Below are 13,171 nucleotides of genomic sequence, written 5' to 3'. Positions count from 1 at the left end.
GAAGTAATTTCAATATGATTTATAAATAGTTTTTCAAATGTGAGATATTTTGCCTTTCTAAAGTAACTTAAAAGACATGAGACATTGGTAAATGGGCAGTTATTTGGTAAAGCACACATGGGACTTGGCTCGGTTTAGAGAAAAATAAGGGCAATATATAAATTTTACTACTTGTTTAGAGCACAGTACATTTAAAAATATGTAAAAATAACAGAACTTTATTTTTACATTTTGGAACATACATAGCTTTTATTTCCAACTTAACCCAGGAAACTGTTTTCAAAAATCTGGAAAACTGTGGCATTTAAGAACTAGACATCTGTAGAATACACCAGGGCTCCCCAGGACCTGTGAGTAAATTGTATAGTGAAGCAGTTTACAGGTTAACAGAGTGGACCCTTACTACAACTCATGGGCACACAGAATGGACTGCCTTGCTGAATTCTCCATTACTGCAACATTTCGAGTTGCATGGCTTATCTGTTAGAAAAGATCAGTAATTGAATGAAAAGTTAGAAGAAATGTCCTTTAAGGCATTTAAACTTAATCCCTTTGTGTTTAAGTTTTCCTTCTCTGTAAAATGTCATGGAGTTTAAATAAGGTAACTACTATAAAGGGTCTAGCACAGCGCCAGCATACACATCAGCCACGTATTATTGTTGTTCCTGTCATTACACACTCTAAATCTAAAATTCCATGTCAGGCTGAAAAGTAAATTTCTGCATTTGAACTGAAAATTGATGCATAGAACCTTAGCACTGAAAGGATTTTTAAAGATTTTTTAGTTTAGTATTTTCATTCAATCAATTAAAAAACTAGAGACCGAGTAGGTTACCCCATACAGTCTGGCAAAAATAGCAGAATCAGAACTCAAGGCTCTTGATTTCCAAAGACCCCGTTCCTTTTCAATAAATCATTTTGCTTTTCTATTTAGATCAACCTCCATATAAAGCACAAGTGATAATTACCCACAGCTATATTAGAGTACTTATTTGTTTGTATTAAATATGTTTGATGACCTGACTCCCCTACAGACTGGGAAACAAAGGCCAGAGACCTTATCTGGTTTTGTTTTTTGTTCACGCAGAAGTTCATTCATTTGACTGTCCTTTCATTTGCTTCTCTCCTCATTTACTAAGCAAATATGATTGAGCAGCTACTATGCATTAAGATCACACTAGGTATGGAAACACTGAAAAATGAACAAAAAAGATGTGAATCCCACCCTCCTGGAGCTTATGACCTAATAAGGGATATAGGTAAGAAAGTAAATAACTACAACACAGTGTGTCATGAGCTGTAAGAAACGTGATGTTCAGGGAACTCTGGAGGACCAGAGATGGGAACGCCTCACTCTGGCAAAGGCGAGGCCCTCGGAATTGATTTGTCTAAATATTGACAATTTACAGTAAATAATAAGGGAGAAACCTCCAAAGGAAATGAAAAATAACTTCTCTAACTGACCTGATGTTAGTAATAAAGAAAGCAACAGATCTAAAATTTTAAGCACTTTGAAAACTTTAGGAATCTGAAATAACTAGAATAAAAGATATTCTAAAATTGGTACAAATCATCTGAGGTATGATTTTTTTCACTCTAGGAATCACCCTTCTGATATCAAACTCAAGCATAAACTTTTAATTTTCCTGCACAGCCAACTGTACTGTGGCTGACTCATCAGTGAAAATACCAACATCCACGCCTCATGTAAACACACAAAAATGCTTACTCTTCCCGCCTGACTTCACTCCCAGGGATGATTTTGACGTAAGATTTTGGAAACCATCCTCTTCCTCCATGCACCTCCCCAAACCACCAATTTTCTTGCTGCTCCAAGACAGTAATGATATCATGTTTTGAGAAGTTCAAGTGGTTATCTTTCTTTGCAGTCCAGGAACAAAGGGCCTGTGCTTTTAGGTTTTCTACAACTTGTCCCTGTGAAATCAAAACCACAAAATTAAAAACAAACAAACAAAAAACACAATGGTAACCATGATTTTTGTCTTCTAGTATATAACATACTTACTGTTCAAACAGCAGACCAGTTTGGTGTGGTGGTGACTTAATATCAATGGTGACTTAATCTACTAACCGACTTAAAATTATATATGACAGAGAACCACCTGAATAGCCTTCTGTGAAGTTAAAGACCCAACACCTACCATTCAAGGAAACATCTTGGCACTAAGTATCACAGGTATGGAAGGTAAACCCTGGGTACTCAAGAAGTGTTCTCATAGATCCATCAAGTATGTATCATAGAACAAATGAAAAGGGAAACCCTTTCTCTCCTCCAGTTTCCAAAGTCTCCTCACTGCAGTGGATTCTGTTTATTCCACTAGGAATGGAGATGCAGTTGTGATGGGCCTCCCTCCACTTTTCTGTTTTCTGTCTCATAGTGTCTTCGTATTCTTATTCATCCTTCTTTCTTTCCTTCTTCTCTCAGAGGAAGGAGTGTTTTCATTTTGTTGATAGGGCTAGCCTCTTTACCTGTGCTCTAAACTTTCTATCATGTCCTCCCACCTTCTAACAATATTTTGTAACACTGTGAATTCTCTCTCTTGAATCTTTAATTTTCCACTTCTCTACTTACTTCTACTTCTTTTTTATAATTTTAAAAAAATATTTATTTGGCTGTACCGGGATCTTAGTTGCTGCATGCGGTATCTTTAGTTGTGGCATTCGGGATCTAGTTCCCTGACCAGGGATTGAACTCAGGCCCTCTGCATTGGGAGTGTGGAGTCTTAACCACTGGACCACCAGGGAAGTCCCCTTACTTCTACTTCTAACTTCCTTAAAGAAAGAACAGTCTTGGGCTTCCCTGGTGGCACAGTGGTTGAGAATCTGCCTGCCAATGCAGGGGACATGGGTTCGAGCCCTGGTCTGGGAAGATCCCACATGCCGCGGAGCAACTGGGCCCGTGAGCCACAATTACTGAGCCTGCGCGTCTGGAGCGTGTGCTCCGCAACAAGAGAGGCCGCGATAGTGAGAGGCCCGCGCACCGCGATGAAGAGTGGCCCCCGCTTGCCGCAACTAGAGAAAGGCCTCGCACAGAAACGAAGACCCAACAGAGCCATAAATAATAAATAAATAAATAAATAAATAAAATTAAAAAAAAAAAAAAAGAAAGAACAGTCTTAAACTTGCTTTCCAATTTCACCCCTCAGTCCATTCTAATTTAGGTTCTGTAACCATCACAATACTGAATCTCTTGACAAGATCATTGATAACATCAGAGCCAAAAGCTTCTTGCAAACCCTTACCTTCTCTGATCTCTGAACAGTGCTGACATCACTAAAACCCCTGCAGTTCGTAAAGTTCACTCTCTGGTGACTGATGGCTCCTCTTTGGTCCAGTCTCTTTCCCTTCCTGTTTTACATGATTTCCCTAAATAATCTGATGTATGCCTATGATTTCTCAAATCTGTATCTTAATTATAACTTTATCTTTTGAGCTCCAGACTTGTAAATCAAGCTGCCTGCTGGGCCTTCCCAGCAGGTTGTCCCTCCTACAAATACCTAAGTTGCACGTCTGAAATGTAATCATTTTTAGAATCCACAAAACCCACTCCTCCGGTACTGCCATCCTCTCAGTTACTCAAGCTAAAGACCCTGAAGAGGTATGTTTAACTCCAACTTCTTCCTCACTCTTCACATTCAATGAATTGCCAATTTTGTGCTGACTCCTAATACTCTTTTAAGTCCATCTCCTCTTCTACATATTTTCATTACTGGTTCACATCATCTGTTACTTAGCTATTGTAATATCCTCCCTTTGTTGGTCTCCTCCATTTGCTTCCTTCCACCAATCTGGCCTCTATACTACTGCCAGAGTTATCCTTCTAAAATATACACTTCAACTCTCCTCTTAAAAACCTTCATGGGCTTTCCACTGCCAGTTGCTTAGCATGGTATTAAATGCTTCACAAATAAACCTCAACCTCTCACTCCAACTTCACTTAACCCTTTCGCCATGAATCCTGTACTCTAGCCACACTATAAACAATACTTGTTTCCTATAAGCTCCTCTTGTTAACATGCCTCAGTAACTTTTCCAAAATTGTTCTTTCACAGGAATAACTTTCCTTCTTTGGTGAAAGCTTGCTCATTTTTGAAGGTTCGACTAAAATGCCTTACCTATTGTGAAGCCTGCTCCAATTCCCACAGATTGAATTGAAATGCTCTCTCCTCTGTATACCCCTCAAGATTTCATAAAATATCTTTATTACAACACTTCTCATACAGTTATTTATTTATATGTTTGTCTTCATTAGATTATGACTTCTTAATGGCAGAGTTTTTTTTTTTTTTCCATTAAATTTCTAGCACATAATAAATGCCTGGAAGCTGTGGTCACACAATAGACATTTTTTGAGTGAAGGACTCTATTCTGATGAAGTCTGCAATTTCTTTTTAATAATGTTAATGGACAATGCTGGCATCTTGGTTACATCTAAACCAGAGGCTAAACATATATATAACACAGCTCTCACACAAATGACTTATTTAAGGAAAACACAAACAAAAAAACCCCAAGCCCAAGCTCTTCTTACAATAACTATAAATTAAGACTATAATCAGATTTGTAAAAATGATATTTTGAGCTCAGAAACCTTAGCTGGTAGCAACTTGCTACTATGAGAATAAATTGTTGAGAAACCTCTAATAATAATTTCTTCAATTTCATATCACATATGAATGGTAAGAAAAGAAACTAAATGATACAAACTCTGGTTAAATGAGTAAATGATGGCCTTGTACAGAAATCTTCATTCTATTTTATGTGAACCAGGAGCAATGTCAAAGAATAAAACACAAGAAAATTAAAGATACATACCTGTCCATGAATAGGTGATGTAGATACAGGGGACACGGTGCGAGTAAAAGCTGATTTTTTCTGCCATGATGTGTTAACAGTTAGGCTTGAAAACGATACATTTTGATAATCAGTCACTGATGTTGGTTGATTTGAAGAAAGTGATCTATGAATATAACAATATGACATAAGTATACTTAATTGTTTAGAATCTAATGAAGTACTACCAATTTATCTATTTGTATATAATATACATTGTGTTGAAACACAACTTAGGCAAAAAAAAAAATTTATGAACTACTGACCCATGTTTTTATTTACTAAACTTCAGAATTGAATTTGGAACAAAAGGTACTCTTAGAGAGTCCAGTGCAGATTACAATATGATTAAGTAGCAGGTTGACACAAATACATATTAGGTGTTCACACATTTGCAGAGACGTGTAAACTCCATTATTAGCTAAAAACTTACTCAGAAGTTGAGGTAGCAGATAAAGACACTGTAGGAGGAAGTAAGGCCTTCTTAGGCGACACAGATTTTTCAGACGTTATTTTTTCTACATAGTTGCATGGAAACCAGCCAAAATTTCCTTGAAAACTACCATAAAGCCAACCAGGTTCTCCTACGGTCTTTTCATCAACCTATGGAAACAAAAAGTAGGGTTAACAGTGGTTAGAAAGCCACTTATTTACAAAGGAAAGAGATGCAGACCACCGTCCAGCAGCCTAATTTTCAGAATTAAGTCCGTCTAACTAAACAGCTAAAGCACTTTCTACAGTAGATTATTATCTCTAATGACAGACAAGGTGCCTTTTTAAATTTAAATTTTTAATTTTATCCAAGTTAATACACAAAAATAGTTTACATTCCTATCAGAGTCTTTTTGAACTCTCTAGGAGAAATAGAAAACTTTTTCTGAATACTATTTTCCAACTGGTAAAACACAGAGGTAATTTATAGCTTCATTTCTTCTCCCAGACATTTCCCTCCTACAGTCTGGCATCCTCTGTCCTCACAGCACCCCTTCTTCCGCTTCTTGGTCCTCTTTCCTTTAAACACTGCTGATACCTCAAGTTTTATCACTGTCTCTCTTACTTCATACTATACACTTCTGGAAGAGGCCCACTCACTTCTATAGTGATCAGTTCTTTATACGATATATTTGCAGAACTGACTTCTTTTTTCTAATGGGATAAGCCTGTACTTTCAACTACTTCCCAGATATCTTCAACTGGATGATCCATAGGAACTTCCAACTCAAGTCTAAGATTGAACTTGTTTTCTTCCCCAGTCTACTCCTCCTAAATTCCTGTATCTCTGTTATTCTTACCATCAAAGACTTAGTCATTCTAAATAAAAAATCTTTGGATAGGTAGGGTGGGAGGGAGAGAGATGCAAGAGGGAAGAGATATGGGGACATATGTATATGTATAACTGATTCACTTTGTTATAAAGCAGAAACTAACACACCATTGTAAAGCAATTATACTCCAATAAATATGTTAAAAAAAAAAACAACTTTGGCTCTTACCTCTCTTACACTTCCATATCCAAACTGTGTTGATTTTGCTTCTAAAAGCTCTTTCGAATTTTTTTTTTTTCAACCCTACCCTCCTAACCTACTTCAGGCTTTTTTCATTTCACACCTAGACTACTGTAATCTTTACTCATCCTTCAAGATTCTGTTAACTGCCCCCAACCTAGGTCATATCTCATACATACTGTCATGAGATAGCATGCATTATCATACTGTGTGATTCTTTATTTACATGTATCTCTTCCATTTGTCTGTGAGCCTTTTAATTGATACTCATTGTCCAGCATAATACATATTTGCTTAATTCATTGAATAAATATGCCAACTATGTCTCTGTTCTCCACTCCATTTTCTACACTTTTCAGATAACCTTTCTAAAATAGATTTGACAGTGTTTTATCTATCAAAATCATGTAGAATTTGTATGGTGATTCCATATCCATTAAGATTTTTAAAAACACTTTTTCTGAGGTATAATTAGCATATTATAAATTTCACATTTAAGGTATTAAATTTGATAAGTTTTGACATATGTATACAGTTGTGAAAAATCACACAACCAAGATAATAAACATATCTATCACCCCAAAATGTCTCCTTTTGCTCTACTGAAAGCACGCCCTCCCACTCCTCCACTTGACCCACACCCCATCTCCAGGAAAACACTGGTCTGCTTTTTGTCATTATAAATTAGTTTGCATGTTCTAGAACTTTATATAAATAAAATCACACAATATACATCCCTTTCGGGGGGGTCTGACTTTTACTCGGCCTATTATTTATTATTATTTTGAGATCCATCCATGTTGTAGTGAATGTGAATAGTTCATTTCATTTTATTGCTGAGTAATATTACATTGTACGATGTACCACAATTTGTCTATCTGTTTACCTACTGATGGAAGATTGAATTGTTTCCAGTTTCTGGCTATTACAAATAAAGCTGCTATAAACATTTGTCTTTGTATGGACATATGCTTTCAATTCTCTCGAGTAAAGATCTAGGAGTGAGAGGGCTGGCTCATATGGTAGATGCATGTTTAACTTATTTTATTGATAATAATGACTTTATTGAGATATAATTCACCATACAATCCTCCCACTTAAAGTACACAAATCAATGGATTTTAGTATATTCACTTATGCAACCATTATCACAATCAATTATAGAACCTTCTCTGAAAAAGAAACCTTGTACTATGTTGTATCTAAGAGTCTAAGAAATCCTTGAGCAGCCCAAAGTTGTAAGGATTTTCTCCAATGTCTTTTTCTAGAAGTTCTACAGTTCTAGGTTTTACATTTCAGGATTTACCTCTGATCTATTTTGAGTTAACTTTCATATATGTTGTAAGGAATAAATCAAAATTCATTTTTGTGCATATGGATATCCAAATGTTCCAATGTCATTTGCTTTTTTGAAAAGACTAGGACTTCCCTGGTGGTGCAGTGGGTAAGAATCCGCCTGCCAATGCAGGGGACACAGGTTCGAGCTCTGGTCCAGGAAGATCTCACATGCTGCAGAGCAACTAAGCCTGTGCACCACAACTGCTGAGCCTGCGCTCTAGAGCCCACGAGCCACAACTACTGAAGCCCGTGCGCCTACAGCCCATGCGCCACAACTACTGAAGCCCGTGCGCCCTAGAGCCTGCGTTCTGCAACAAGAGAAGCCACCGCAATGAGAAGCCCGCGCACCTCAACAAAGAGTAGCCCCCGCTCGCCGCAACTAGAGAAAGCCTGCGCAGCAACAAAGACCCAATGCAGCCAAAAATAAATAAATAAATAAATTTATTTAAAAAAAAAAGACTATCCTTTCTCCACTGAGTTGCCTTTGCACCTTTATAAAAAATCAGTTATATAAATATGCAGGTGTAGATCCATTTATCTATTCTGTTCCACTTGTCTATTTTCCAATCTAGATACTAATACTACACCATCTTGATTGCTATAACTTTTATAATAAGCCTTATAATCAGGTAACATAACATCTCCAACTTTGTTCTTCTTTTTCCAAAGTGGTTTGGTTATGAATCAGCTTGTAAATTTTTACAAAAAAGTGGAGAAGAAGTACTGAGATCTTCCTGAATGGAACACTTGTAGGATAGAGCCTGAGGATTTGCCCAAACTGTTCTCATTTAAGTATTATTTCCTAAGCTCTGTTATTTATCTAAAACAGAGATAATTTAGGAAAAAAAAAAAAAGATGTTAAAAATATATACATATAATATGTATAAAAACTCTCAATTAAAAAGGGCTACCGTTTTAATACGTCTGATGAACTTAATGTGATTGAGAGACACTGATATTGCTGTTTGTTATCTGTTATCTTGTGCGTGAGACCTATTAGACATGTGAAAATACTGACCCCTTGGAAAAGAAGTCTGTGTTAATATAATTGTACATTCTATGTTGTCATATGTAGCATATCACGTAGACAACTGTCTGGCTGTACTTGGAAGACTTTTTGAAATCTGATTGCTACTCAATGATTTTCTGTTTTAAAGAGTGTTAAACAGATCACATATGCAAGTAATAAGGCCAAAAATCTTAACACCAATGTATACAATTAAACCGCATAGCTTATATTCTTAAAAAAAAAAAAAAGCCTGGTGGGAGTTTGATTGAAACTGCCTTGAAACTATAGAACAATTTGAGGAGAATTGCTTTCTTATCAATACGGAGTCCTCCAATCCATAAACATGGTATAGCTTTCCATTTATTTAGGTCTTCCATTCTTCTCAACAATACTTTGTAGTTTTCAATAAACAGGTCTTGTACATCTTTTGTCAGTTTTATATCTAAGCATTTCATATTTTTTATGTTACTGTAAATGTTATTTTTAATTTCAATTTCTGAATATTCATTGCTTGTATGTAGAAATACAACTAATTTCTGTATATTGATCTTGTTTCCTACAACTTTGCTAAACTCACTTATTACTTCTAGTAGCTTTTTTTTTCTTTTTAAGATTCTATGGGATTTTCTACACAATCATGTCTTCTGCAAATTAAATCTTACTTCTCCATTTCCAATCTTGATGTCTTTTATTCTATGCTGAGTCACTGCAGAGCCATTACAATTTTTATCCTAGAAGATCCCATCTCTCTAGTTTTAAGCTCTTCAAAGTTCAAACTTCTTAGTGTAGAATTCAAGGCCTCTGAAATTGTGGTTTCTTTGTCAAGTACCAACTTACCTTTCTAGCTTCATCTCCTAATATTTGTCCCATATTCTAGGCAAATGGTTATGTGACATTCTTTAAACACACCAGGCGCTCACATGCCTCAGTGTTTTTGTTCAAGATATTCCTCCTGCCAGAATTTTGTCGAGTTTAGGGGAAAGAACACAGACTTTGGAGTTAAGAGAACCATGCTTCAGTCTTAGCCATGCCACCTGGCTGGTAATCTGCTGTAAGGTAATGAATATCATCTAAAGCCTCAGTTTGTTCATCCATAAATTTTGGGGGAAAATACCTGCCCAACCTTCCTCCAGGTTATTCTGAGGATTAAATTAAGAATATTTATAAAAGTGCTTAGTAAACTGTAAAGCTCTAAACAAGTATAAAGCATAATACTTTGAGCCCTTTCTCCATCCTATCCTTGGGGAAAATGTTCCCAATGCTATTTGGTTGTGTTACTGCTTCATCTTCTGGGTTCCTATAGCACTTTATTTCTTTAAATGGTTAATCTAAACATACCACATTATATTTTGTACAATTATACATATTTCTTTTTTCTTCCTAAACTTTGCCTTCCTTATTCATTTTTATATATCCCCAGTAGGCACATGGCTAGAAACTCAACAAATGTTAACTTGAATGGACTATTCTAAATTAGATAAACAACAGATTCAAGGTTTAATTAATAACAAATGGACTTATTATCAGGCAACTTCATTTGTGTTTCTGGTAAATAATTCTCATTTTAATGCCATACGTCTGGCTATTTATTACATCATTAATGAGATATTCAGAAAATCCCTCAATCTAAGCTGCTTTGGTTAACTACATAGATAGTATCATAACTATCTAATTACCATAAAATGGTGTTCTGAAATAGAACGAAAGGAACCATTGATAAAATATTATCCTGTAGATCTAGTTAAGACTAGTTTAAAATAGCTAATCCAGAGCACTAAAAATGAAGGCAAGAACATAATAAACCCTGAGGAATATGCAACCTAAACCTGACTTAAATATTTGGTCTAAAGGCAAGGAATCACTGAAAGGTATGAGTACTGGCATTCAAACACTAACTTCCTCCTTTTCTTACAAACTTTTAAAAGCAAAATTTCTTTAATACTATTTCCTAATATTTTCAACCTTCTGAAGAAGAAAAGGCCCAATCATTTATTATTCAGAGTTAGACCAGGTTGGCTCTGTAAGGGGTCAATTTTAACCAATTTCATACCTGTCGTTTATAATTCTAACTGATTTCTAGTTGTCAATTTACATAGAGAGTTAAACTAGAAAATTTTACATAAATTCTCACAGGCCTAGGGAAACTATTACTTCAAAAATAGCATTAACAGATAAGGACAGAAAAATAGGTTGTCATGAAAAATGTTGCCATGGTTCAGTGGAATTTATCATATTTTTCACTTTCACTCAAACCTCCTCTGCCACCTTCATTCGTTAAGTTGACCAGATGTTGCCTCCTATCTTACCAACAATACAGAAGCCCTCAGATTTGACCTCACCTCTACCTCAGCACAAGTTATGATCCCATCCATCCCTTTGTCCAGCCCTCCAATCACAAAGGAAAATGTATCTAGCCCTTCCACCTCCTCCTCTTCCTGTGCTATAGATCCCAAGCCCTCCAGATTATCAAGAATCTTCCTCCTCTCCATCCATTGGTCAGAACAGAGAGGTCTGACAGGGAGGCATGAGGTGCCTTCCTGAGTGCTCTGTGTTCTGTATGTTGAAGTGAGTGGTGGTTTCAAAGATCTATATACATGTACAAATTATTTGAGCTGTACACTTATGGTTGTACACTTCACTCAATGTAAATTACATTTTAATTGGAAAAAACACCTCCCTCCATTAGTGATTTACTCTTTCTGGTATGATTAACCCTTTTCCTCTGCAGATCCTTTCTATTATTTAAACTTGCTCAAGCTTCTGTCAAGTTAAAAAACAAAAAACAAAAAACAAGAACAACTTCCCTCAACCCACATTCCTCATTATTTACCACCTTTGCTTCCTCCCCTCTTTCAAAAGTCAAGCTCCTTCAGAGAGTTGCATATATTCATTGTCTCCTCTTCCTCCCTTCCAACTGTTCCTCCACTCACTGAAATCTGGCTTCTTCCCCCACCACTCCACTCAACTAATACTCTTCTCCTCAAGGTTAACAATAACTGTGCTGTTGTTAATCTAATGGTTATTTTTTTAGTACTGTCTTATTTTACATGTGGACCACTCTTCTCAAATGTCCCTGACACTAAACTCTGTTTTGTTCCTACCTCTAGTCATTCTTTTATGGCTCCCCTTCCTCTAACAATCCCTTCCATGTCCGTGTTTTTCAGGGAATGCATCCTCAGTCATCTTCCCCCTTCTTTATTATACCCTTGGATGAGCTCTGCCACAGTCGTCTTCAATAACCGTCACAACACACTGATGACATACAAACTGGCCTCTAGATATCTCTGGATATCCAACTGCTGCCTAGAAATCTGAAAGTCATCCCAAACTGAACTCATTATAATTCCCACTTAAATTTCCTCCTTCTAATCTTCCTCTCTTAATGAATGAACACCATTATTAACCAAGCTGTCCAAATCAGGTATCTGGTAGTAACTCATGACTCATTCTTTACATCAAAGATTCGGCAGAGAACACAAGCACTCAAGAAACTCCAGCTAACATTATGTTCCTGCTGTCACTACCACCAGACTGGCTCTCTGACTGTGGGAGACGTCTGCTCTAAAGCTGGTAGCAGTCTACACTCTTCCTTCCTCTACTTCTTTAGGATGTCTGTCTTTCTCATTAAACTATAAACTCACTAAGAGCAGAGACTGTCTTGTTCACTATATCCCTAGCCTATCATAGCTCCCAACAAGTATTTGCTGAAACAAATAAAAGATATAACCAAAAATATAAGTAAGCTCTTGACCAAACATGCCCAGAGCTAGGCTACATTGCTTCATTCTTGGACACTACCTCATCATCACCAAGTAGAAGAGGAGGAACGGCAGGGCCAGAAGCCTGTGGACTCAAGCTCCTCAGCTGAGGAGCAGCTATGGCACTGTCAGTGTGGCAATGGCAACAGAAGGATGTGTAGCTGGGGATTGTCTTGAGCATTTGAATAGATGGTTCTGGTAAACCCTATTCCAAGTATCATTAAACATTTGCTACCTAACTGATAAAATACACCAAACTGGTGACAGTGCAGGTTAAAAAAGAAAACAGACACTGGCTAGGTATTCTAGGTAATAGTGCCTTTATTTACTAAGAAGAAAACTGAAGCCAGGATTAAAATTGAAGTCGGTATGCTTCTAAAGCCTGTATTCTTTCCAGTAAATCACATAGCTCTGTCAAAATGCTATTCCCTGCATCTTCTCTTATTCATCCATTTTACATGGTTTGTGATTATACAATAAAAATCTTTTTGTTCCAAGGAACAAGGGTCTGCATCTAGTTAGAGCTACAGAACTTAACTCCTTCAACTCTTTTAATGGTTGCCAGAAAATAACCAGTTCCCCCAAATTTCATTGGTAATTTATTAAAATAACAAAATATCACCTTTTATGACATAAAGCAGTATGGCAGAGTGGAAAGAAGACTGGATTTGGAAATCAAAAGACATGTACTTGCACCCCACATTGGC

General features: G+C 36.6%; 1 protein-coding gene across 18 annotated transcripts in view; it reads right to left on the bottom strand.

Annotated features, from left to right (window-relative positions):
• The window catches only part of ITSN2 (intersectin 2), a 165,137-nt gene that overhangs the window by 62,246 nt on the left and 89,720 nt on the right, over window positions 1–13,171 (bottom strand). For all 18 annotated transcript variants that reach the window (XM_036872696.1, XM_036872706.1, XM_036872699.1 and 15 more), the window contains 3 exons: window positions 5,288–5,457; window positions 4,837–4,981; window positions 1,730–1,935 (listed from right to left, as the gene is read on the bottom strand). In XM_036872696.1, coding sequence (XP_036728591.1) covers window positions 1,730–1,935; window positions 4,837–4,981; window positions 5,288–5,457 — 521 coding nt within the window. The remainder of the gene's footprint in view (window positions 1–1,729; window positions 1,936–4,836; window positions 4,982–5,287; window positions 5,458–13,171) is intronic.

The sequence above is a fragment of the Balaenoptera musculus genome, chromosome 13 (assembly GCF_009873245.2).
Source record: "Balaenoptera musculus isolate JJ_BM4_2016_0621 chromosome 13, mBalMus1.pri.v3, whole genome shotgun sequence".
NCBI lineage: Eukaryota > Metazoa > Chordata > Mammalia > Artiodactyla > Balaenopteridae > Balaenoptera > Balaenoptera musculus.
Note: the sequence above shows the minus strand (reverse complement) of the source record. Positions and strands in the feature narration are given on the sequence as shown.